The following is a 25,664-nucleotide window of genomic DNA, read 5'->3' as shown; positions in this document are numbered from 1 at the left end:
ACTCACAGGAGAATTTGCTTACCGAGACCAAGTGTGTTGCAGCTAAGACTGAATGGGACGCTGACGGCGACTTGAGCGCCAAACTATAATGAAATCCTGATGTTCTTTACCTTATTTCTGATGATTTTTGGCAGTAGGGATTTGGGGCGGGGGGGAAGAACTACCGTCAACAAATTCGATGAACATATTCATTTATTAGGACAAGTCGACTACCAAGATCGCTTCTGATGAAATCACTGAAGCCTAAATATTACACTGAAGCCCCTATACTCTTTATCAGATTTTTCATTTGTTCGTAATTATTCAGTGATTTATTTGGTTTACTAAATCAATGATCATAATAACGATGACGATGATGATGACGACGATGATGATGGCTCAAAACTGCATTACAATCTACATTCAAGAATGCAAAATCTGACAGAAAACTTAAACAGTCTGGATCGAAGTTTAATATCAAGGCTTTAAAAAAAAAATTCACAATAGACCGTAAAGTATGTACACAACGTTTTCTTTTTTTGGAATAAAGACAATTATGAGTTGGTCATTTTGAAACAAAATTGAAAAATATAACAGAAAATGCAAAGTAACCCTTTTACTTCTCTCATCAAATGGATTACAGACTTTCTGGCAAGTAGAGCTGACTGTTCTTCTTTATATATTTAATATATTTTTCTGGTGGAGTGGGAAAGGGGGTTTGTGATATGGAATGGACTTAAAAGCGCAAACAAATTTTGAACAAAAAGACATATGATTCACATATCATGTATATATGCTGTTTCTCATTACCATTGAAACAGCACTAAAGTCTATGAGGGTCAAGACCAATCAATAGAGCTGTACACTGCGATACACGCGGCCCTATGCTCCTCGAGGAGCAACAAGGACTAAACTTTAAAAAATCTTACTGCTATACACAACTGCAAATCAACATGACAATATGGAGCAAATGTTCACGGGTTAGGGGTTATAGCTAGGGGTGATAAGACTAATAGTGCAAATTTGCAATCAGCAAGAAATAAAGGGAAGAGGGGGAGGATCATTGGTATTTTAGGAAGAGCCAGCAACTAAGGCATGCCATCCAGCCAGCCCTGTAAGCAGATGTCACGTACAGAGAAAAAAACACCATACTCATGACGAAGATCTGAACCTACGAAAGCCAACCCTCACTGTATTGGTGACAGGTGCTAACCTTTGCTTCACCAGACCACCCTCAGCACAAACTAAATTTATTTGCATATATCTTGCAGCACATGACAGAGATCTCCAAATGACATACAAAAGCAAAGAGAGGGTCTGCTGCAATTGCTTTTGATGAAATAACAACTATATTCATATTTTTTCCCACACAGGGTAAGGAAATATGTACAGATGGCCAATTAATGTTTAAATTTTTTCAACACTCAGTGTTGATCTAACTGACAACAGAGGTTTGAGCTATTATGATAACTTCTGCAACAATATAAACAGCAGTAACAATTATAGGTATGTGCAATATTTCCAGCAAGACAAGACTTAAATTCAAATGTCATCAATGAAAAGCGACACAAAACAATGAGTGGTCCTGAAATATCATCACAAATAAGTCACCACTAAAATGCTCAACCACATGCAACACACATGCGACTATTGCAACTGTTAAAACATTAAGAGTTAATAATCTTTGGTGGGAGGACAAATTCAAAGGTTTTATTTTAAAAAACTCAATGATAATCACACAAAATTTGTCTTTAGTTTGAAAATTTTGGAAGATTGTCTAAATTCATCCTGTACACGTTTATTAGTATTATGCAGCTTTTATGTGGGCATGAAAACAGAAATGAAGTAGTTTCAAAAAGACTTCAAAAATTTACGATTCCATTTTGATATTTTTTTTGTCAATAGTTGAGGCTAAAAATGTAATACCTGTAGTGTTGTATATGTACACGTTTGTTTTTTTTTTTAACCAAGATGTACTCCTTATATTTAAACTCTTGCAGTAAAGTGTTTGTTGTTTTCTGCAGAAATTTGTGCAAGAATGTATTGTCCATCGTTCAAAAAGTTTCAGAAATTTACCACAAAACCATTTTTTTGTCGAGCAAAAAATCGTAATGCATATTGATTACTATTCAAGTAAGCATAAAACATATTCCAAAATGCAAATGTAAAAGCATCTGTACATTAAAGGTCTTATAAAGCTTTTTTTGTGAATTCTTTAACAACTTTCCGTTATCTCCTGAAGGCCATGTCGACTCTAATCCTCAAGCCTGTCCTCTCCACCAAGTAACTGAAAATCACACAAAAAATGTACAGAAATACATCTGATTCGTTTTTGATAACATAAAACTGCAGATATTTGTACACTGTAAGTGCATATGAGTATACAAGTGTGTTCTTATAAAGAGGCTTGGTCCTGTTGTAAACTGCAAATCTCTGTACACTGTAAATGTATATAAATATGCAGGTATATTCTTATAAAGAGGCTTGGTCCAGTTGAGGTTTTATGCAATATCCATCTTTTGTGGTTCTATGCTCTGTTGTCAACAGTGTTGCTGTTAAGATTTGTAAAACAAGTGTAACCTCAAATCAAGTTTTCAAACTAAATTTTCTCTGCCTTTTCTTTACTGCTAGTCTTTCTCTTACTATTAAGAAATTTTCTGGGGCCACATAATATGATCATCCTATGTCTTCAAAAAAATCAGTTTACAAGATATCAAGGCCAAAAATGTCTCATAGATAATAAAGTACTTCTTAATACTTTGTCAAATATCTACTCACTTGGAATCTTCATGGAATGAACTGTTTCTGGCCTTTCCAGAAGTTCAGCTGATGTCTGATACAGTGTCTTGGTTGCTGCACTGTCACAATTCCTTGAAAACAAAAAACATAATTGCTTCCATTGTCTTTTTTTCTCTCCATGATTGTATGAAAATTCCATCAAAAACATCAAGGTCACACATGCAGCAAATTCAGTCAATCAAGCAGGTTCCTGTTCATGACTTAAACATGTTAATGATAACTTCCCTTTCAAACAACAAATATAAATAAGAACATGCAGCAGCCATTGCCTGAAATGTGTGCTATCTCCTCTCTAGCTCTCACACACACATATACACGTGCACAATGAAAAAATGTCTTAAATGTTTGCTGATGTAGTCACATGCTTATTGAAAGCTCACTTTAAGCAACAGTGCTCCCACTGTGAAAACGTTTATAAAGAAAAGTCAAGAAATGTGGATATTGCACCACCTATTCTCATGTATTCTCATCCCCAGCCACAAAAACGGGAAGGCTGCCAACTCACTGAATATATAGTTCTTCAGTGGACCAGATCTCATAGACAGAAAATGTGTTTGTTGCTCTCAGGTCTCGAACACTGATACTAAAAGAAACTGTATATTAGTATCTTTATATGAACAAAGCAAAATTCTGTAGGCAACTGAAGGAAAAATAAATCTGCCTATCTTTCTTATGTTGGCATAATGGCTTGATAATCACAAGTGCTAAAAGACACAGTTTTCAAAACTAAATGTCATTTAATAATCCTTCTTTTAAAATCATCATGTTCATCGTCTGGATACTTATTGAGTGATGTATTCCATCCAAATCCAGGTTTATCAAGTTCTACAAGAAAATTTGTAAAACAAAATAACAAAGAATATGTGATGTTAACAAACAGAAATGTCTATGTGTTCTTATTCATTTGTATATGTTCACAAAGTGAAATAGCTACCTCTCATAAGCCACTCCTGTCACACAAACATGTCACACATTCGCTCGCTCTCTTGCACATGCACAAAGTAAACACCTTAAACCCTTAACAAAATATTTAGATGAGGCGAACAATTATTTGCAAGGAGTTAGGTACAAAACAATTTTCCTTTAATTAAATGATTTGAAAATAGCAAATTGATCTAAAGAATTAAAAATTTCTGATAGGTACAAGTTAAAATCTAAATAGTTGCATCATACTTTAAACAACCATTGAATCCTTGAGTCACATCTACGTAACTGCGAAGCTGTGCACGGAATTCCTCTATTTTGTTTTCCTTGGAAACAAACTCTCTCTGTACCAGCAGCAACTGTTAAACAGTATCAATATTACCCTTTTTAATGACACCATTCTCTGCTTAACATTACAAACTAGAAAAACAGTTCACCTGCATAATTCTTTATCCCTAACTTCAAAATTTTCATCTATAAAATATACTGAATCACAAAACCTACTGAAGCTTTGTTTCAAAAACCTTTAATATGGATGTTCATTTGTTCAAAACCTGAAGTATGATCTACACGAAAGATGTCAATATTTTTAAAATGATCTTGATAGTGATAGCCAATTTGTGCTCAGGAAGTTTAGGCTAAACAGAAAAACTGAAAGAACTGAACATGTATTTGTCAAGTTACCATTAGCAATAGATAGGCAATTCATTACTCAGCAGGTTATGGAAATAAACACAGACAACACTGCTACTTAGTCAACATAAAGTAATTTTTAAGTGGGTTAATAAAATATGCTTACCGTTGTATCCTCTCCTGGAATTACTTCTTCATCTCTGAATCCATCAAAGTTAATCTGTGCAGACACGAAAGAATTTTTACAAATGTTATAATAAATAACTTTTAGTAGTTGCTGGTTTTAAATGGAATTGTCTAATCTTCGCTGATATCATGTAAGGACTTTAGCTAAACTATAAATTTCTCAGTGACCAGTGCAGACTCTTTGTGGTGTTTGTATATGAACACACCTTTGTTTCCAGATGTTCAATGAGGCTGGCTAGTCTTTCCACCTGGGCACTCAATGCAGGGCTTATACCTGTTGAAAACAAGTGGAAAACACACACACTCAGGGGATTTGGAAAACGTGCCCATCCATAACCAAATTGGGAAAAATCATTTAACTGTTTTTAAAGATTGTTAGTGAATCTTATTGCACAATTGAAATTTTGATGTTGCAGTCTAAATCATGGCAAAGATGTTTTAGAAAGGAAAAACAATTGGCACAATAATATATATTGTTAAAAAAATTCCTGTTTTACAATGCTCAACAAATGAAGACAGTCACTTAGAAATAGTAGTCATCTAAAACTGATTTTAAAGATGTGGACTGACAGGTCAGGTCAGTACAAGGTAAACATGAACAGATTCCTAAAAATCTGCAGAAATAAATTTTCCCTATGTCAGACACAAATGTTACTGACAACTGCTAGCTCAATATTTCTATGAGGCAGAAAACTTAAGCAAAAGATCAGTAATAGACTTGTGTGGCATGATCAGACACATTATAACAACTAGTTCTTGTCTCTTGGCTTAGCACAAACAGAGCTCTTATGCCTGTTCATAACTCTCACTTGCTGTTATCTATTTATATGATAATGGTGTGTCTTAGAAATACATATTTTTTTTATATTATATACAACTTATTAAAGAAAAACAGATTAAAACATTCATAGGATAGTATAAGGGAATCTGTTTTGTAGTGACCACAATATATGATATATTTTCACCAAATTATGCAGACTGTATAAGAAAAGGCATGTATAACACACAAGAAAACTAGGTGACACAGAAATAATGTATTCATGTACACTTATGCACTTTATGTATACAAATAAATACAATTAAAATAATTGTATTAATCATACATATCACATAGTTGTTCAAATTTGAAGAGATGAGAAAATAAATTTTAATAGAAAACAAGCAAAAACAGACAAAAACAAAAATGATGAAAAATATGCAAAGCTTCTTAATAACCCAAAAACTGAAAAGAAAATTACTTTTCTCAGACAATGGCATGACAGAAAGGCATGATTAACATATGTACCTTTCTCAACCAGTTCACTGACTGAAAATGAAGCAAGAGATTTAAAATTTCACATGATCTACTGCACAGAGATTAATTTTTTAAAAGTACAGCTTAAATAACATTCATGCTATAAAAGCCACACTAAATCTCTCTCCTGCAATCCTGTCCTCATTAAGTACAATCCAAAACAGAGAGCTAGAAACAACCATTTGACATCTTGGATTAATGTGTACAGTCACATACAGCTTTAAGCACTAAATAGCAAGCATTCAGCATGACCTTTTCACCCTTTTTTTTTAAATGCGCTGCTTTGCAAGATCTGTACTATAAGCAAATAACATGCACATGACAGGACCCAGAATTATTTAAATATAAATATCCAACATTCTTTCAAGATGCACTGCTCAGCAGGTTTCACATAGAGACCAAGAACAAAATCATGATGTAACAGAAACAATAACATTAGCACATATATCCCACACCTTTAAACCATGGATCAGCAGATAATCAAGTAGCACACAATAATACGCAACAGCAAGGTGAACATTAATCTCATACCTCTGAGCTACTGTTCGACAAGCTCTGTATAGCAGACAAACAATATGCATGTCACTAGCACTTGGGGTGAAGAAATGTGTTGTGTGCGATGGAATTATATCTAAGCTGTTGTCAGATGTCAATGTGAAGCTTTATAACCCAGTGCACTAATAATTCTTCTTCCCTGATAAAGGTGATAAATTTCATTTTTTTTTTTATGCTGATAAACAACTGAAATATTACATTTGGCAGCTTAGATATACTTTCTAGCCTAGCACAGACAGCATAAAATCTCTATCATTTCTGCTCCAGCAATTTGTATTGTTTTTTTTTTCATAACATACAACATACACAACGTGCTTACAACATACATACATAAAATTACATACCATCTGAACTCGCACTCTGGGAGCTGACTTGTCGCTTTGCTCGGCGGACAACTCGACCAGGAATTACGCTAGGTCCATCCCCTTTTTTCAACAGATCTTCTGGCTTAAGAGGTGCAACACCTTCTCTTAAATGAAAAGGCAAAGCAACTCATAAAACATTCCTATACATTGTCAACATATTGTGAAATGTTTCATAATACTAAAATTAGTAGAATTTGTAGAGCTAATTCCCTATGTTGAGGTGAGGTCAATGTGCTGTGCATGAAAGACTACAAAAGAACTAGCACTTAACTTACAACAAAGAAACAACAAATGAATGGCACTATAGAAGACATGAAGATGAACACGAGAAACTGAAGAGTAAGTGTCTGCTGAATTATAAAATATTTCTAAAAGAGGTGATTTCTGAGGCCAGACTTGAAAGCCTGGAACATAGAAACAGTTTGAAAAAAAAAAAATGGCAGAAAATTTCAAAACAGTGAGGCCAGAGGAAAATAAATGTGCTAAATGTGTTTCACCTCAATCACAATACAGAGAGGATACAGTTAACTTTTTCTGTCAATCAGAAATCAATAATTTCCACGAAATTCTGCATGCATACATGTGCAAACACATGAATGATAGCATACTTATTCAAAAGATACTTTTATTCACTGTTGTTTCTATTAATGAAAATGCATTATGTTCACAAAAGATTAAGATACTCCTATATGGAGTCAAGCCTTTCTATTTATAATGATCAGAACAGAGAAAGAATACCCCATCTCTGCTCGAGCTTTATTATCCACACTCTCAGAAGCAGCTTCCAGAGGCCTCTGAAGAGCAGATATTTGACTGATGACTTCTTGCAGCAAAAACCTTGTCACAAATTTTTTTCTGTGATCAGCAGCATCATGAGCCTGAGAAAAACAAGAGTATTTACTGGTGATCTATGATAAAATAAATGATCTGTAAAATGTAAGCCCTCCTGTTAATATGATTATTTGTGGACATAGCAAATATGCACAACACTTTACAAGACCTCTTACATTCTGATCCACAAATGTAGACATTTAAAGTATGAAGCCAAAGAAAGCGATTCACCAATACCAAATCTTTCCCCATCTCCCAACAAATCCCCCAACTCCCATATACTCTCCCAGATTTTTTGTTAATTCTCAAACTGATATCCTTCATAGTTTTACCAATGGCGTATGGCAAAGAATGCTCAAAAACAAACCTTTGAAATGGAAAAGAGAACATCAGTAATGCTTTTGTTCAGATCTTCCAGCATGCCAAAAACTTCTTTAAACTCGCCAAGGTGTTGTGAAAAGTAGGCACACAGCTCTCCTGTGTCAATGTTACTGGAAGTGTAGAAACAGGCAAGGTACTGAGCTAGGTATCTTGAGTGGCATCATTTGTAAAACATTGAGATACTTGAACTGGGCAAAACCACCATGATAAACATGCTAAACTGACAAAGATAAAATGCACTGATCAATCTATAAGTATTACTGTTATTATAAATGAGACTGTTAGACTGTGGAGAAGACAAACATTCCTAGGTTTGATTATAAGATAGATGCAGAAAGAGATGCAGATAACACTCAAAGATGAGCCAGTGTACTACTCTGTTTGCACCAGTTTCCTAATCTGCTTCTGTTGTTAAATCAACATTTACAGGATGAGCTTATAATCTGTATTGACAGACTAGAGTTGTAATCTTTTAGGTGGAGAAAAAAAATTCAATCTACTTAAATCAAGTTTTAAGAATAAAAACAGCCAGATGTCTCTGTCAGTCTGGCTGCAGTTCAACATGTCAACAGTTCTTACACATTTCAGTCACATGGTAATTTAAAAACAAGTTGTTTTCAAACAACTTCTAGCAATCCAAAAAGGGATCATGTTCTGATTTTAAAACTCACTGTGTGTTGTGAGTGTCTATTTCATTGAAAAGAGACTCCAATTCTTCTTTTCCTACCACACCATCAGCAAAGTAGGAAATGAACTCTTCCCATGAGATAAACCCATCATCTGCAAATCCAGTAACAAATGTATGAACTAATGATTAACATACAAAATCCATGCATATTTGCACACCACATAAAATTACACTTATAGTATTTATTCATATAAACAAAAATTGCAATGGTGATGATTTAGCCAGATAATTTTAATAAGAAATCTCTGAGACAAACCCACAAACCTGATTTTTGCTGTTGCGGTGACAAGCATTTTAGACACTGTGCTACCAGCCACATCCATCAAAACTCAGTTATCAATATCATTAAATATAATTATGTGAAAAGCTCCTATATTTTAACCTCTTTTAAAGTAAAATATTTATACATATTTTCCCCAACCCATCCAAACATACACTTCTGTTCTGTAAAGTACTCTAATGCTTTTATTACTTTTAAAAAACTGTTGAACATACCATTTTTGTCAGCTCTTCTGAACACCTGTAATTTGAAAATGAAAACAAACCTGTCAAATGTTTACTTTGAATATTTTAAATATAAACTAGTAATTGTAAAAGATATCAGCCTGAAGTAATATCTGTTTTCAGTTTGATCACCTAACCAGCTTATAGGGGACTGCTCTCCATTTTCATCTTGTCAGTGCCTGTGGATGTTCATGGTGTGTGGTGTCTACTGAGTACTACCAATCTCTGATACTCTGCTTCCTTGCATTTTTCACACTTTCTGTTGTACAGACATTTTTCTGTGCTACATTCTTCCCAACTCCTCACTGCTGTGAGTTAACAAGTGTAGATGACTTTCTGACCTCTCATCTACAATACTGCCTACTGGGCCATTTATTTTGTTCATTGCCCTTGAGTTGATGCAGCTTCCGTGATAAGTCATCTATGAGAGAACAGAAAAATGGAAAACTGTGTGTTCTTTTGTAGAGCAATATTGATGGTGAAAAAAGGCTGTCATTATCATTAAGACTACAAAGAAAACAGTTTATGCAAAGAGTGAAACACGCTTTCACATTTTCCAAGTAGAATTCACTAAACAATTTATACAATAAAGCCTTTTCTTAATTCAATTGGTGTAATCAAAGTTGTTGATTGTTATTTGATGTTACTTGTTGATATGACTATGTGATTTATATTGTCGTAAGCATGTTCTGATAAATTTTGATGTAAAAATGTTTCAGTACTTTACATATCGCCATTTTATTATTATTAACTACATGTATTCACTGGCTGGTTGGTTAATTGTATGTACTCAAAGAGACCGATTGTGTTAAATTTTTAATTTATGAATAATAATGCCAATAAAGACTCTCATGCATGATGATAAATAATGATTGAGGAAATTATTAATGATTATATGCAGGCTTAGGAAAACAGATAAGACATAATCCCACCTGTCTATCTCATCAATGCCAATTTATGAATTATTTCAATCATGCAGAAAAAGTTATAATAAGGACAAAGTATTGTACTGAAACAAATTAAATGCACAAACCTTAGTTTATAATTACATAAAAATATTTTAACATTTAAAAAAAATCAATTGGTATTTATCATTTCAGGCAAAACAGCAATTTTGCTCAAAATTGTGAGCATTTAATGCTGGCATAAAGATTTTACGATAGAAGTTAAATATTATTGCACTCTTACTTTGGGAATGAAATAACATTCCGCAAGCTAATCATCCTGCATTAGCTTAAATTATATGTAACATAACTTGATGTTATATGCTGTCTAATGTGTACAAAGTACCAAATATTTCCAAAGAAACTTTGTTCAGCTAGTTTATGAATATAACAAGGAACTTAAGGGATAACTCTGAACTATTACCAGAGCAGCGCACACTAACCATCACTTTTGTACATATCCACCTTCCTTTATGTTTATTTTTTCTATAATTCTTAATTACTTCATTTACGTATAGTTAATTTTCTTCCCTGTAAAGGACGAGGGCTAAATGGAAAAAAATACATTTTCTTGCTTACTTTACCTCTCCTAAATAAAGAATTGTCACTGTCATTGTCATTAGTGTCTTTTCTTGCAGAAACAAAATAAACAAATACTAATTTACCAACTAGCGCGAAATACATAAAAAAACAATAGTTATCATATATCATCATAGTTATTTTTAACCTCAGGAATTATAAGAAATTAAAAAATTGAAAATGCTTTACGCAAAAAATCCAACTCACATCGAGAAATATTTTCATTCCCTTCTCCTGTTCTGAAGTTTCCAGAGACGCCATTTCTATTAATCTCAGTTCTCGTTCCGTACCGAAATTCTCGCGAGACTCAATCCGTTGTCACAGAAAACAATATGGCGACAGACGAAGAACGTCGGGAGTCGTACGTAGGAGAAAAACGCATGTTCTTGCGTGACGGTTTGTGAAGAAAGTTTTTAATCTCAAGTTTTAGCCAGATATGTTTCATCAATAATTCCAACCATAGTTTCAATTCTGTTTCCAGGAAACCTCTTAATTCGCGTTTGAGCACGATTTGCCAAGTTCACGATGTGAAAAAAACGTGTGTTTAGCACAATAGCTTTAATAATTATTAATAATAAAATACATCTAATGAGCAACTTTCTCCAGCATCAGCTTGTCTCAAAGCGCATGACATACATATAAGCGAAGGAGCTAACCTTTTTAGGACAGACATCAAATGTACATGCATAAATTAACATGCAGACATATATAATGCACGCCAAAATTAATATTAAAAAAAGTTGATAGAAATCGATATAGTGCTCTACCCACAAGCAAAGATAGCCTCAAAGTACCTCACAAAAAAACATACAAAGACATAATAACAAAAATTGTGGAGTGGTCTCAAAACAAAGAGCCACTGCAAGCATGTTCCTTAAGTGTATAGTCATTCATATATATATATAAGATCGATGGTTCATGAATTGCCACTAGTACAGTCGATGAGGTCTTCACGGAGTCCACTGATTAAAATCTTCGATTAAAAAAGTTCTGGTTCCAAACATAGCTGAAAAGTTATTATGACACATGTGTTAAAGTTCAAAGCAAAATTCCCAGTGCTGTGGCTTTAGCAAACGCATCCTCATTTGGATGCCAGTGTGATCTGGAGTCAATTTTTATAAAGGCAATTAACAGATATTAGTGGAAAGCGCAAAAAGAAGTGGTTCTAAATTATAAGCAGAATGTAAAGGTTAAGTTCCTCCAATGACCTTTGTCAGGTTGTTAGAGACTGATCAGGTTATTAGAGACTTAATTTTTTTAAAGGCCACCTTTTGAGGGTGATGCCCATCTCCTTACCTTATATACCCTTGCCTTATATACCTTCCCCAACCCTCAGATACCCATTCCCACAAGCTGAGTTGATCGCACCACCCTTTTCATCTTTTCCTGGACCATTTTATTTACTGTCAGATCTGTACCATTTTGCCATTACTTAAATTTTAGATCTGCACATCAGCACTTAAAACTCTGATTATGTTCCTGCAGCTACTTCAGAAAGTTTTGATGTTGAACTATCACAGCAAACTTTGTGCAGAGTCCAGGCAAGTCTGCAGTGACCGAAATCATGTATCTCCAGCAAGCTTAGCTTAGAATGACTGTTAGCATGTTGCTCTCACAAAAGTTGTGTTGATGGAATGATATTTCTATTTGCCAAAGTTTGGCAAATGCACCAAGATTGTAAAATGAGCTTCCATAGCTCATATAATAACTTTTAGATATATTTGGATGCAGAGCTTCATTGACTTATTGAGGTATCCATATGATGTCAAGGCTGCACATCATAGCTGTTCAGTGTGCCTATTCATATCTAATTTATATCTTCCATTGTCTTCCTTTTATCATTACTGGTCAATGCAGAGAGTGAGACCTGTCTTGGTCATGATCGATGCTGCATGTTACAAGTGCACAATGTAAGTCAGACACATACAGACTATATTAAATGACTTTAAGAAGGAACATTAAATAGGTTGTAAGGCCTACTGCTACTGCTGCTGATGATGTGAATGATGCTATTTGCATTGATCATGTGTTGCTGCTGTTAACTGCTGTTAATCTTGTTATCTTTCACGAAGTGCATAAACTGTTTTATTGTTTAAATATATTATTAAAATTTTTGCTTTATATAAATATATATATCTCATAATTTTGTTTGGAAGCTATCTTCACAATTTTTGTTTCAGGATATGGAGTATATGTATATGAGAATCAGTTCTTTAGATATGAGGGAGAATGGCAAAAGGGCAAGAAACATGGTGAGTAGTAAAATTTCAGATGTAATTTCATCAAGGTTTCACATGTAATTTCATCAAGATTTTATTATACTGACCTGTCTTAATGGGCTTTAGGTGAAAGATAATTCCTTCCTTTATTCTAATTTTTACAATTTTAAATCTTTCTCAATACAGATGTGAAGCCTAGTTGCAATAAAAATATTTGCTTGAGAGGTAAGGATAAGGCTGTTACTGAAGTGAGCATTGTTAAGTAGTGATTGACATTTACAAAGATAAAATGTAAAGTGTGCATTAAGATTCTTTCAGCAACATTTTTGTGAAGAAAAGGCTGTTTTTATGTTCTTATGTTTTTAGGTCATGGTAAGCTTATAATGAAGGATGGCACTTACTATGAAGGTCAGTTTGTGAATGGAGAAATCAGTGGGCATGGCTTCAAGTTCTTTGCTTCTTCCAAGTGCAAATACACAGGAGAGTTTCTCAATGGTGAACTTAATGGTCACGGTATCATGCATTACAGTGATAATACCATTTATGAAGGCCAGTGGCAAAAGAATAAAAAGCAAGGTGAGGTTGAATACAGTGCTGATTGAGGTACTGAAATGCTCAGGTTTTGAGTGTTTGCTGCTGACCAACCACTGAACTCACATTTATTCATTTATTTTGAAAATAGTAATATCTTCTATTCTATGGAAATAAATTCTTCATTAAAATTTGTTTGTGGTTACATTCTTTGAACTTTATTTCTTATAATGCAACACAATAAAGTTAAAATCACATGTACAACCAGAAGCCACAGGTAGTTAAAGGGAGTTTGTGTGTGTGTGTTCTGACATTATTATAATACTTCTCTATGTTTCTTACCATGATACTGTGTCTGAACCACAAGTTTATTTGGTCACACTTGAATGCAATGCTTGCAATATTATCCAGATTGGCAGAACCACCATGAGTTTGACAACAATAAATAATAAATAATTCTTCCTTGTTGACTGTGGGTTTTTTTAAATTTTCTGTTCATACTCAGGTTTTGGAATACTCCGAACTTCTCCTAAAGCTGTTTACAAAGGACATTTTCAAAATCACCTGAGGAATGGAGAAGGATCACAAACCTATGAGTAAGTGTTTACTTAAAACATACTTTAACATATCCTATAGTGGCATGAAGAAATATAACTTATCTTTTTAAAATAGCTGGATATATCTGGATAACAGTAACAATAATTACAATGTAGTAAGAAATTACAAAAAGTATACCAGACACTTATGAACACACATATACGCAGGTATACATGTAGTGGAGCAGACAGGACCAATAAAACAATCTTTTCTTTGACTATATCCATAATCCTATATATATTCTTACCTCTGGACAAAATCTTCAGCCTGCAAGTTGTAACTCTGGACACTGGTCCATTCTAGTCAAATAAAAGTGATTTACAAATTCCTTTGATTTTTATCATCTTTTACCATCTCATACCTCCTTTCAAAAAGAAAATATCCTGGACATACGTTTTAATACATTTTTGGTTTATTCCATGATCTTCATTGTCCAACATGTATTAAAATGTCGCCTAAGAAATAATAAAGTCTTCTTGGTAACATGTTTTATACAAAAAACAAATTTAGAAATGTCTCATCAGGAAATTCCATTTATCTCTTTCAACAAACATACCTTTCATCATCTGTTTCATGTACACAATAGGCTGACCTGTTTACCTTTACAGGTTTCCTGTAATCGCCATGGGAAATTGTCAGAATTACAGGCTAAGGCCAAAATGTTACGCTTGTTTGTTTGATTTGTGGCTAATTTTATAAAAGTATTACAGATTGGTCATCCTAAGGTAAACAGGTCTGACCGCAGGTTGTATATCTGTTCACCTTTGTGTTTTTGACATGGTTCATTGTGGTTGGCTGAACCCTTATAAAACCAAACTATCTACGTGTATTTCTTTAACCATTATGAATTTTACAGACCATTTTTCATTTCACCATTTTCAGTTCCTACTGATAAAAGTGGTTTGAAATTCTGATAAACAATGGCTATTCAAAGGAAAGGATATCCGCATAAATAATAAAAGACAAAAGATATTTAGATTTTTATGTCAGTTACTGGAACTTTATTTTTATCTCCAACACTTTCTTCATGCTGCAAGAGGAATCCACATTCTCAGGTATATTTATTTATTCTTTCATTAATATTTATAAAAAATAAGCTTTGCTGTGCAGTAGTATATGTTTTTGGGTTTTTTTTGCAATATGTTTATCCCTCAGCATATTTGATATTTTCTAACATCTTTTATATATTTTAAAAGGTTGTAGTCTAATAACTTTCATTGTGTTTGGCTGTTGCATGTTTGAAAATCGAAGCCTTGGTCACTGCTTCATAGTACATGTTAGACCAGAAGTACAGTACATTTTGTAATATATGAAAGTAAATCAAACATCATTTAAGGGAAAATAAAAGAATTCAAACTTGATTGAAATGCATATATACAGCTGTATAAAAATGGAAGGATAGCTCATATATTGTTCTGCATGCTGAATTGACCATCTGCAATTATATCTGTAATACTGTGAGCCATGTCCATCATGAATATTGCTTTGGCTTTTCACTGGCAGAAGAGCCTCTGCAAATAAATAATGTTGAATGTGCTCCTGCCTTCTGTATCCCTGTCTTCCATTTCCTTACTGTTTTCTTGCTTTTTTTTGGTTTTTGTTTTGTTTTACTCTTCTGTGTCTAAAATACTCTTGTTTCTGACCAGTTCTTGGGTGTTTATTACAAGCTGAAGATGTTGGCAAGTTCTTTATGCACAGCTTTAACTTTGTCTGGTTTCTTTTGATGAAAATAACAGCTGAGTCCATTTCCAAAAGTGATTTTGGCTTCCTTTTCTTTTCTCTGCCCATAAAAGTGCTCATCTTTATACACATAGGCATGTGCAAAATATTCTTTTATTTAAACAGAAAGATATATTATGTTTTATTCCCTGTCACAAATATGCTTTTACTGAAAACATCATTTTTATCTTGTTTCGTTCATTATTTACTTGTATTTAAATGAAATAATAATCATGCATGCAAGCTATTATACTTATGATTTTTTTTTTTTTGTGGAGTGAAAATTACTTGTGCTTATTTTCAAGAAGTGATATATTTATTAATATATGATATTTAATTAATACATGGATTTGATATACAGCCAATCAAATCTTGCTACTAAAAGGATGGCATTGCATTAAATTAGCATGAACAAAAAATTGCGCTGCCCGTTCATCATCGTCATCATCATCATTCATTTCGGTGACAAATATTGGAATTGATGCTTTCAATAGAGTGGAAAAATCAGTGGTAAACTAAAAATAGTGATGGAAATTCCAATTGTCAGACTCTCTGTGCCTGCCTTTCTGTACTGTTGTTTGTACAGTACTATTGTCTGATTGTTGTCTGTCCGTACATGCCTGACTATACTGTGCTGAAATTGTCTGTCTTTTTCTCCATCAGTTTAAAAAAAATAGAAGTTTAAGATTTCTATGGACAGTTTAAGCACTATATCTGAAGGGTAAATTAATATCCTATCTTTAAAATGTCTCAAAATGTTTATCCTCCAAGACCTATAGATGACAGCACTGACTGTCAAAGAGTAGAGGAAATATCTGACTGTTATATTTGTTCAAAAGCCAAACTGTTGATGAAAGATACTTTCTGAGAATTGCTAATATTCAGTTCATCGATGTATTTAATAGATGCTAGACTTTTGCAGAAATAATTTATTTCTTTTAATTACATCATCTCTAAATAACAATAAAACTTTTAAAAAAAACAGTCCTCACCAAAAGCATGATTGAAGTTTACACCTTATCTCATAAATTTATTTTAAAGGTGTACATTTCACACCATTCTTGTTTATTGATGGGTGTGGTAATAGCAGTTAGCTTGAGCAGAGCCGTAGTAGCCTTTCTGTGTAGTTTTTCATTTAAAACTCTGAAACATCTTGTAGTTTTAATGCACTGTATACATGAGCAGATTGTAAGGACAACTTAATAGTTTATATTTTAGAACAATTTATCTAATTTTAAATGTAAACATACATGTTAGTAGATGTAATCTGTATACCATCTTCATGTGAAACAAATGAAAATGTATGTGATTGTGGTTTCTTATCGATGGTTTCATCTGTAGCACAAATGTCTAACATGATTACCTATATTTTGCATTTGAGGCATGACATTGTCATGAATAAATAAGATGTTAAAGTAGGTTTTTTCTGCATAGCTCGAGAGTACTTTCTTAAGGTTTTAGTCATCCTGTTCTTTAACAGGATGCATGTGTACAGTTGTTTGCCCCTATGGAGGCTTTTTCCACTTTGACAGGACACCTCAGAATATATGTTATACCATCTTCAAGTCTAGAGTAGAGAATGTAGCAATCTTTTGCAACAGGCTACCTGTTCTGTTTGCAGCAATGGGGATCAGTATCAAGGTTACTGGGTAAGGGATAAGCGCCATGGACACGGTGAGCTCCTCTGTAATGATGGCACTCTCTATGTTGTAAGTAATGGCTTGCTCACTTTTTCTCAGGAACATTAGTAGTCTTTCTGTTGTAACTGACATGTATTATTTGATGATGCCTTTATCCTTTATGGTGGTCTGTTGTGTTGTGGCAGAAAAATTCTAAGGAAAAAATATTTCCTTATTTCTTTGCATGCTTATCAATAGTTGGAGAAATGACATTTTAGCACAGTTCTTACACATAATGCAAATATTTACAATTCTCTCACTAGATTCCAAAATTGTGTAAAACATATTTCAGCAGTATCAGAAAATCATCAAGAAAATTAAGAAAAGAAGGTAGCCACAACATTTGAACAGCAGGACTTAATATGACTGCTTAAATCTGAAGCAAAAGGCCATCATGCAGTTTTGCTTGAGCCAGTGTGAACACAATTAATGCTTTCCTTGCCTTTATGCTATCATGCAGTAGTTTTTGATTTGTCATGGTTTTTCATGGTAAATAATAGGTAGTGGAAGGAAGAATATGAATTCCACCTTCCCCATCCTGCTTGCAGTTAACATTCCCTATATAGCCATAGGTTATAAGATCTGCACCTTCATCAAATTTTTTTATGAAAAAGAGTTTCTACTGGTATCTAAAGAGTGTTTTTATTAACATTAATACAAACTTTCATGTTTCAATCCCTAGGGTCAGTTTGCTGATGACAAGTTTCATGGAGAAGGGAGAATGCAGCATATATCTGGAATGTCGTACATGGGACAGTGGCATTATGGTTTTCCAAGTCACTTAGCAACAAGACTGGTGCTGATAGCAGATGAATCACCATTGATGATAGAGAAGGACCAGACCTTCAATATTCGTGTTCAGTGCCAGGATGATGATGGCAATGTCATTGTTGAAGGTTGGTATAGTTGATATAGTTGATATAATTTATCACATGTAACTTGCCATCCTTTGCAGAATACTTGTGTTTGATGGAGAACACTAGCAAACCTCAGTTTCAGTGAATAGCACAATAGGGCTTGGAGAAGGGCCAGATGAGGAAAATGATGCTAGGGATTCCACAAACTCCATTGCACTAAATGATTACAGGCCCGTGGCATTGACTTCCATTGTTATGAAATGCTTCGAACGCATCATCCTTCGCACACTTCTCTCACAGACACAACAACACCTCGATCCCTTTCAATTTGCATACAAACAGTACAGATCCACTGACGATGCCACACTCACTCTTCTGCACAATGCATACTCTCACTTAGACAGGTCTGGCTCCTATGTACACATTCTTTTTATTGATTTTTCTTCTGCATTTAATACTATACAGCCTCATCTGTTAGCTCTGAAACTTCTTAAACTTGATGTCAGCCCCAAACTCATCCTATGGATTGTTAACTTTCTGGTAAATCGTTCCCAGACAGTCTGTTTCCAGCATGCACTCTCCTCTTCCAGAAATACATCTGTTGGGAGCCCTCAGGGTACATGTCTCTCGCCTGTAATCTTCACCCTCTATACCAATGACTGTCGTGGCACTGATTCATCTCTCTTGATTAAATACTCTGATGATACTGCTCTCCTAGACCTCTCCAACTCACACTCTGCCTATGTTGATGCAGTAGATAAATTTCATAACTGGTGCAAAGAAAACTATCTTGATCTAAATGTAAAGAAAACAAAAGAGCTGGTGATTGATTTCAGACGCAAGAGCACTGTTATCCCTGACCTCTATATTGATGTGCCAAGGTTGAACGTGTTGATCAGTACAAATATCTAGGAACTGTGATTGACGACAAACTCACTTTTACCACCAATACTGAGGTTATTCATAAGAAATGTCAATCTCGATTGTACTGTTTACAAAAACTCCGTTCCTGGATGTCAACAAAAGGTTTTAAGTGCTTTTTATAGATGTTTTCTTGAGTCTGTGTTGACATTTGGATTTTATGTTGGTATGGAGGATTGAGAGCTAGTAATAGGAATGTGTTAGATAGAGTTGTGCATGTGAGTGGGAAGGTGATTGGGGAGAAGCAGGAGTGTCTGAGTGAGTTGTATGCGAGGCGAGTAGTACGGAAAGCGAGAGCGATAGTGAAAGATAGAACACATGTTTTAGCTCAATATTATAACCTTCTTCCGTCCAAGAGACGTTTTATTGTACCCAGAGCTTCCACTGCCCGTTCTCGGAATAGTTTTATACACCAGTCTGTTGTATTACTGAATAAGTGTTGGAAGGATTTGTGAGTGTGAGGGTGTGGGTGTGTGGTTTGGGAATATAGTTTTAGTGTTGTTTCTTATTTAGTCGGGTATTTACATGGACTGTAGGTGTTTGTGTGAGATGATAGTTTGAGTGGAATTAAGTTGTTATTAAGTTTTTATTATAAGTTTTATTATCAGCCAGTTGTTTTACCACGTCTTTTAATTTCTCCTAGTGAGATAATAAAGTTAAATTGAATTGAATTGAATTGAATTGAATTGAACTCCTTCCCCCACCCAGCCTCACAGCTTTTTATTCATATGCTGGGGACATTTCATTAATGCCCTGTGTAAAGAGAGAGGGCAGTGTCAGGTCACAATCCCCTGCTGGTGTAGTAGCAAAGTGTAGAAGATATAGGGGTGACATCCCCTATTGCACTCTGGAATAAAGTGTTATCTTACATGCCACAAGAGTGATGGTGGAGGAGTCATGTACAGACATAGAGCAGCTAGGAGTGGGTCAGTGAGGTTCATAAGATGGAGTCCGTGTGGTTCATAAGCTGGAGCATGTGAGGCATGGTGTTATGCACGTCTGGAGCAGCGGACTGGAACAAAAGAAAACTGAGGCAAAGAAGCATGTAGTGGCTGTGGAAGGCTAAAGGTGTTCAGTGGATGTGGAAGTGGCAATGCAAGACCCAAGGTGTACTGGGGATATGGAAGGCTGCTTCTGACAGCATGCTATAGATAGATAGTGAAGATGAACCAGTGTATTGGAAGATGGTTGTTTTAATAAAATAATGTGTCTGTACTGATATTGCAAGAGTAAATTAATTTGTAGAATAGGTCACCCTGCTACAGGTAGTTGTTGATATTGTTTTCAGATTTTCATCCAAAAGTCTGTGTCTAGGTTTATCTGAAGGTGGCAGAGGAAATGGTGTGGTGTATTTTATGGTGTTACTTGATGCATAGCCAAGATCGAGTAGCTTTTTTTATTTATTTGTATTTATGCTGTATTAGTTTGTCACAAAAATAAATCAAATCATTGTTGTGGCTGAGGAAGTCATTCTGTGTTATCTGTATACATGAAGGCATTCTGTATTTTATTTATACATATACAAGAAGACATTCTATAGGTTATATGTACATCCCCTGCATGCCTTCATCTACACTGGTCCATGCCCTTGAGACACTCACACCATGCCTCCCCAGGCTCTCTCTTTTGATGGCTTCAAGAAACAGCGTAAAACTCAAAACTCTTTAAAAGACCAGTGTTTATTAGCAACTCACCTCAAGCATCATGAACTGTTTTATGAGATCATCATGCTATACAACTCTCCTAGCATTAGCATTAGACAATAAGTTCAATATATTTCCTCATTGTGCTTCCTTTAACAAAATGTCAGATGAAGGGAGAGAAATCCAGGTATCGGCAGGTTTCAAGTATTACCCTCCAAAAGAAGGTGCTGTGTTGTTTGACATGATTGAAGATGTTGAAGAGCATCCTATATCAACGCCTTTGTAAGTACAGGCATCTTTCGCCCAGTCTTTTATGATAGTGTAGAAAAGAATATTAGCAGTTCTAAAATATCACTGTGTTCCAATCAACACTTTCAAATACTTTGAACTCACTCATAAAGTCAGCATAAAATTTATGACACAGGTTTTGTTTTCATTACCCAAGATCAGTTGATTGCACAAGGGAGAGATAAAATGACTTGTATAGTTTATTTATTTATTTGACAACAAAATGGGTCATGATTAATGTTGGGTTTATTGGCCTGATAACTAAATTTCAGTCAGTCCAAGAAGAATATAGTATGACAGGTATATGCTAGCTTGTCTAACTTGGTGTGTTTTCCTTTGTGAATATGTTTGAAATGCAGTGGCTATGATGTGGTGTCCTACCCTTTGACAGACCAACCCATTGAGGATCAACAGGAAAGAAAGGGAGACAAAGCAGCAAAAGAGGAGGATGGTGGTAAGGAAATGATTTCCTACATATTTCATTCTTTATGTGAGAATAATAATTACTCCTAACCCAACCCCTACACATGCTAGTGCACACACACACACACATGCATTTTCCTTGGTGTTATAGTATGTGTGACCAGCACAACATAACCATTCATCAATTGATACGTACATTCAAAAGATAAATGAATGGATGATTGAGCATGATCACAGCATCTTTGATGTGGTTTTGCACAGTTTATTATGCCTTGTGTTGCACCTGCAGAAAATATAAACCCAGAAGCACCTGTTGTATCTGTTTCACGTGAGAAAGATGTCTATTTTAAGAGAGAAAAATGTTTGTAGAGGCATGTGCCAAGACATTGGAAAGATGCATGCTTCCACATGAGAAACGTGTTTGTTTCACAAGAGAAAGATGTCCATTTCAGATGATTAATATGTGCATTTCAGAAGATTAATGTGTGCATTTCAGATTATTAATCTTTGCATTTCAGATGATTAATATGCACATTTCAGATGATTAATATGCGCATTTCAGGTGGTTAAGATGTGCATTTCAAATGATTAAGATGTCCATTTCAGATGACAAAGAGGGAGAAGCAGATGAAGGAGACATGGACGACCCTGACAAAGAAAGGAGGTCAGAGCATAAACCAAGCATGGAATCAGTGGACAACATAGCTGGCTCTTCTCATTCTGAATTGTTTAAAGCCAAAAGTCTTGCCCCTCAGTCATGTTCAAATCTTGTTTTTGCCAGGAACCAAATACAGAAGGTTATTTGCTTTTTAATATTTGTTACTAATTGATAACTATTCATAATGACATTATTATGATGGTTTTAAATAAGGGACGTGTGTTTTGTTTGGTAGGGATGGTTGAGAACTTGTTTACCTGTCTGTGAGCTTAGATGTATGAATGAATAGGTGGTTATATTTGTTGTTGAAAGTTATTGTACCAGATGCACTTTTCAAATAAAGGCACATGTTTTGAGTGCCTCACAAGCATAGTTTTATTTTACTTCACAGAATTGAAAAGTCATTCTTCATTCACAGTTTGAGTTTTTTTTTTAAAGCTAAGCTATAGCTATCTCCTTTTTTAGCAGCTTCATATCTGTGCCAGAATGATTATTTCCTTTAATTACAGCCCTCTATGAATTAGTATATGCATGGTCTTTAATCTTTATCTTAATTCTGGCTGAAAAAATGTAAAAGGTCACCTGATTAAGAATTTAAGCTGATCGAGTCTGGTTCTGTATCTGTTAGCCGCAGTTTTCAGATTTCTTTGGGAGGTTATTCGTTTTTAAAACAAGCTTATTAAGAGCTGACTTGCTTTCTTCTTGTAGTTCAGAACCCTGCAGGGGAACCATTGCAGAAGTTTGTGGGTCTTTAATTTAATTCCTTCAATTCTGTAAAATTGTGTAAAATGTTATTAAATGTTATTTTGTTTGATTTCTTTTTATCTCATAGTACCTCAAGACTCATCTAGCATTGTGAAAGAATCAGAGATTTATTCCCTGCCTCCTCCTGTAGCTACCCAGCGAACAGTAAAGGGTGAGGTCCAGTGGTCCAGTTTGAGGTTGGGACCCCCTCCTCCCATGTACAGACCATTCATAGCTATGGAGGAGGAGCGCAAGAAAAACAAGAAGTCTCTCAAAGAAAAACCAAGTAAGCACAATTTACAATGCAGCGAACTGCTTAGTAGATTTTATTATTGTAGACTGGTTGCGACTCCGGATTTTGATCAGTTAAATGTAGACATATAGTTGTTGCAACTTATTTCTGTTTCTTATGATTTCATACATTTCATGTTTTTATACCTTTTTATACCTTTTGTAATAAAAAGGTAAAGTGGGTTTTTTTTTTTACTTTTAAGAGAGGATGTTACAAAAAAGGGGGAAAAAACAGAAGTAACAACAGCAGGTTACAGATCTTTTGGTCAACAGATAACCCACAGTGCACAAAAGTTTTTCCCTCAAGGTTTACTTTAGTGTCATAACACATACGCCAATAAATGAAGAGTTGTTGTCCATCTCTTCACCTGAATTGGTGTTTTGTATCTCAGATATAAAACATGCTTTGTAAAAGGTTATACTGGAGGAGAATGTGAGTACACACATACATGCATGCTTATTTTTTTGAAAAACTTAGTTTTATTTTCGTTGATTAACTTCCATGCAAAATGAGCAGTGATGTACAAGGCCACAAACATTTTATCTTGCTTATTTTCTTTTTATTGCTTTGCATGGTTTTCTGTTATTTGTTGACCAGCTGAAGGTGAGGAATATGTGTTAAAATAAGTAACCTTACTTTCCTTCACTCAACTACCAACACATTTTTTTCCTTTTTAATGGTTCCGCTAAAATCTGACGAAAGTCTTCAACATTCATTCCTCTGCATATTTCATTTTGCTGTGATGTGTAAAATGTTTACATTAATATGAGTCTGAGTAGTGTTGCTTGTTATTTAATTAGCTAAACCACTGGGGATCAGGTTGTGCACATAACAGTTAATTTTTTTTCCCACATCCTTGCATCATAATATTTGTCTGTAACATCAATATCCAGTTTTTTTCTGTTTTTACATTTGTCCCCACATTCTCAAACTGCAAAGATTAATTTATGCTCATCAATTTAACTGTTATAATGACATAACCTGTAACAATATCAATATATTTTAGTGATGTGTAAACAGTTTTTCAACAGGTCAACTGAGACTGTAGCTTATATATTATATAGCTATTGACAGCTACAATAGTAGTGGGTAGACGCTATTTTCAAAGAGTGTAACTGTACAGTAAGCTCTTTCTCGCTCTCTGAATTAAACTGGTTATCTGCTTCCTTTGCTTCACCTTCCTTGGTATTTGCATGCACTCCCCTCTTCCACTCAAGCATCCTGACCTTCCAATTCCAGACTGCATTCAGTTCTTGATTCAGTCGCTTAGTCATATTTGCATTCCAGAACAGTTCCATCATTAGTCTGAACTGATCTAATTCCTTTTTTTCATTTCATTTCTTTCTTGGCTATTAATCCCAGGGGGCTTACTAAGGAAGATCAGTATTGCCACATTTTAAATTCAGTAAAGCTTATTAATTGTATGTGTCCATAAAATGGTTAGCATATGATGTATAATTTTAAAACTGCTACATTTAGGTGAAACAGACGCAGATGATGGAGTGGAAAAAAATGTTGAATCCAAGGAATTGATAAAGGAAGTTGAAATAAGTAAACCGAAAACAGAGAAAGAAGGGGTCAGCAAGGGCAAGGTCAAAGACAAGAAGATGTGTCCTAATTCCCCACGATCTGATAAAAGGAAGAAAGATATGTGTGAAGTTTCTGAGAGAAAAATAAAGATAGAGGAATCAGCAGTTGAGATTATAGAGGAACAGACGATTGAGATCTTCTGTGAGACATTAACATAATCTTTGCATGACTCTTTTTCCTTTTCAAAGACCATGCAGGTTTGCCATTTATCTGCATTTGATTTAATTTTTTTGTGAAGATTTGGTTTCTTGTTGTGTGGAAAATTATTTGCATGATATGATAAAATAGAATCATTTTGCAGCTCTTTAATTCCACTCATTTAAATTTATGTCTCTGTACAAAATTTATCCCTTGCAAATACATTTTACATGTCAGGAAGTCAGCAGGGTGCACAGAGATAAAAATCTGTTTCTCTGACAAATTGTTACATGATAAGTAATCTTTACATTCATAAGTTAAGATAAGACTTTATTTGTCCCAGAGGGTAATTCTGGTGCAGCATTCCCACTTACTTTTTAACTGTTTATGCATTTTAATTGTGTGTGCACATTGTATGAAGATTCTTTTACATGCATGCTTCTTACTAATAAATTTGTAATGGTGTATGATGTGTGCAAACAAAAATTTGTCTATGAAAAAGAGAAAATTTTATTAATTTAAAACACTCCATTCTTGCAGCTTTAAGGAGCGGTTTTCAAAGTTTTTAATTTGTGCATGATCTAATTTTTTTTAAATTCCACATATACCAGATAGTTCAAACAGCTTAAGTGTTTAATAAATATTTATGTACCTAGCATTTACTAGATCATCAAATTACATATAGAGTTTGTCATGTATTCTT

General features: G+C 34.5%; 2 protein-coding genes across 3 annotated transcripts in view; one reads left to right on the top strand and one right to left on the bottom strand.

Annotated features, from left to right (window-relative positions):
• Window positions 1–432: 432 nt before the first annotated feature.
• On the bottom strand, window positions 433–10,973 carry LOC112553374 (N-terminal EF-hand calcium-binding protein 1-like). 2 transcript variants are annotated; one of them, XM_025220544.1, is made up of 13 exons: window positions 10,870–10,973; window positions 9,131–9,155; window positions 8,619–8,727; window positions 7,934–8,057; window positions 7,474–7,613; window positions 6,715–6,839; window positions 5,807–5,827; window positions 4,728–4,795; window positions 4,502–4,555; window positions 3,952–4,061; window positions 3,284–3,361; window positions 2,758–2,849; window positions 433–2,266 (listed from the first exon to the last, which is right to left on the bottom strand). In XM_025220544.1, exons 1-13 carry the CDS (start codon window positions 10,921–10,923, stop codon window positions 2,241–2,243), a joined length of 1,026 nt encoding a protein of 341 aa, XP_025076329.1. In that variant the 5' UTR covers window positions 10,924–10,973; the 3' UTR covers window positions 433–2,240. The 2 variants fall into 2 exon arrangements, with proteins under 2 accessions (XP_025076329.1, XP_025076331.1); XM_025220546.1 differs by lacking the exon at window positions 5,807–5,827.
• LOC112577310 (MORN repeat-containing protein 1-like) overlaps window positions 10,953–25,664 on the top strand; it is a 23,682-nt gene continuing 8,970 nt past the window's right edge. Inside the window, exons 1-14 of the mRNA XM_025260365.1 lie at window positions 10,953–11,058; window positions 12,843–12,914; window positions 13,248–13,457; window positions 13,918–14,008; window positions 15,047–15,064; window positions 17,350–17,437; window positions 18,090–18,303; window positions 20,996–21,110; window positions 21,476–21,570; window positions 22,146–22,336; window positions 22,906–22,936; window positions 23,030–23,227; window positions 23,648–23,665; window positions 24,713–24,964. Coding sequence (XP_025116150.1) covers window positions 10,995–11,058; window positions 12,843–12,914; window positions 13,248–13,457; window positions 13,918–14,008; window positions 15,047–15,064; window positions 17,350–17,437; window positions 18,090–18,303; window positions 20,996–21,110; window positions 21,476–21,570; window positions 22,146–22,336; window positions 22,906–22,936; window positions 23,030–23,227; window positions 23,648–23,665; window positions 24,713–24,964 — 1,657 coding nt within the window. The 5' untranslated portion in view covers window positions 10,953–10,994. The remainder of the gene's footprint in view (window positions 11,059–12,842; window positions 12,915–13,247; window positions 13,458–13,917; window positions 14,009–15,046; window positions 15,065–17,349; window positions 17,438–18,089; window positions 18,304–20,995; window positions 21,111–21,475; window positions 21,571–22,145; window positions 22,337–22,905; window positions 22,937–23,029; window positions 23,228–23,647; window positions 23,666–24,712; window positions 24,965–25,664) is intronic.

This window comes from Pomacea canaliculata, linkage group LG12 (assembly GCF_003073045.1).
Source record: "Pomacea canaliculata isolate SZHN2017 linkage group LG12, ASM307304v1, whole genome shotgun sequence".
Lineage (NCBI taxonomy): Eukaryota > Metazoa > Mollusca > Gastropoda > Architaenioglossa > Ampullariidae > Pomacea > Pomacea canaliculata.
Note: the sequence above shows the minus strand (reverse complement) of the source record. Positions and strands in the feature narration are given on the sequence as shown.

Excerpts from the sequence above, each read along its gene's own strand:
- LOC112553374 (XM_025220544.1), bottom strand. The coding sequence starts at position 10,923 with ATGGCGTCTCTGGAAACTTCAGAACAGGAGAAGGGAATGAAAATATTT. Across the intron at positions 8,058-8,618 it reads ATAGACACTCACAACACACA|TAACATTGACACAGGAGAGC; the intron begins GTGAGTTTTAAA and ends CTACACTTCCAG. Across the intron at positions 4,062-4,501 it reads TTCCAGGAGAGGATACAACG|TTGCTGCTGGTACAGAGAGA; the intron begins GTAAGCATATTT and ends ACTGTTTAACAG.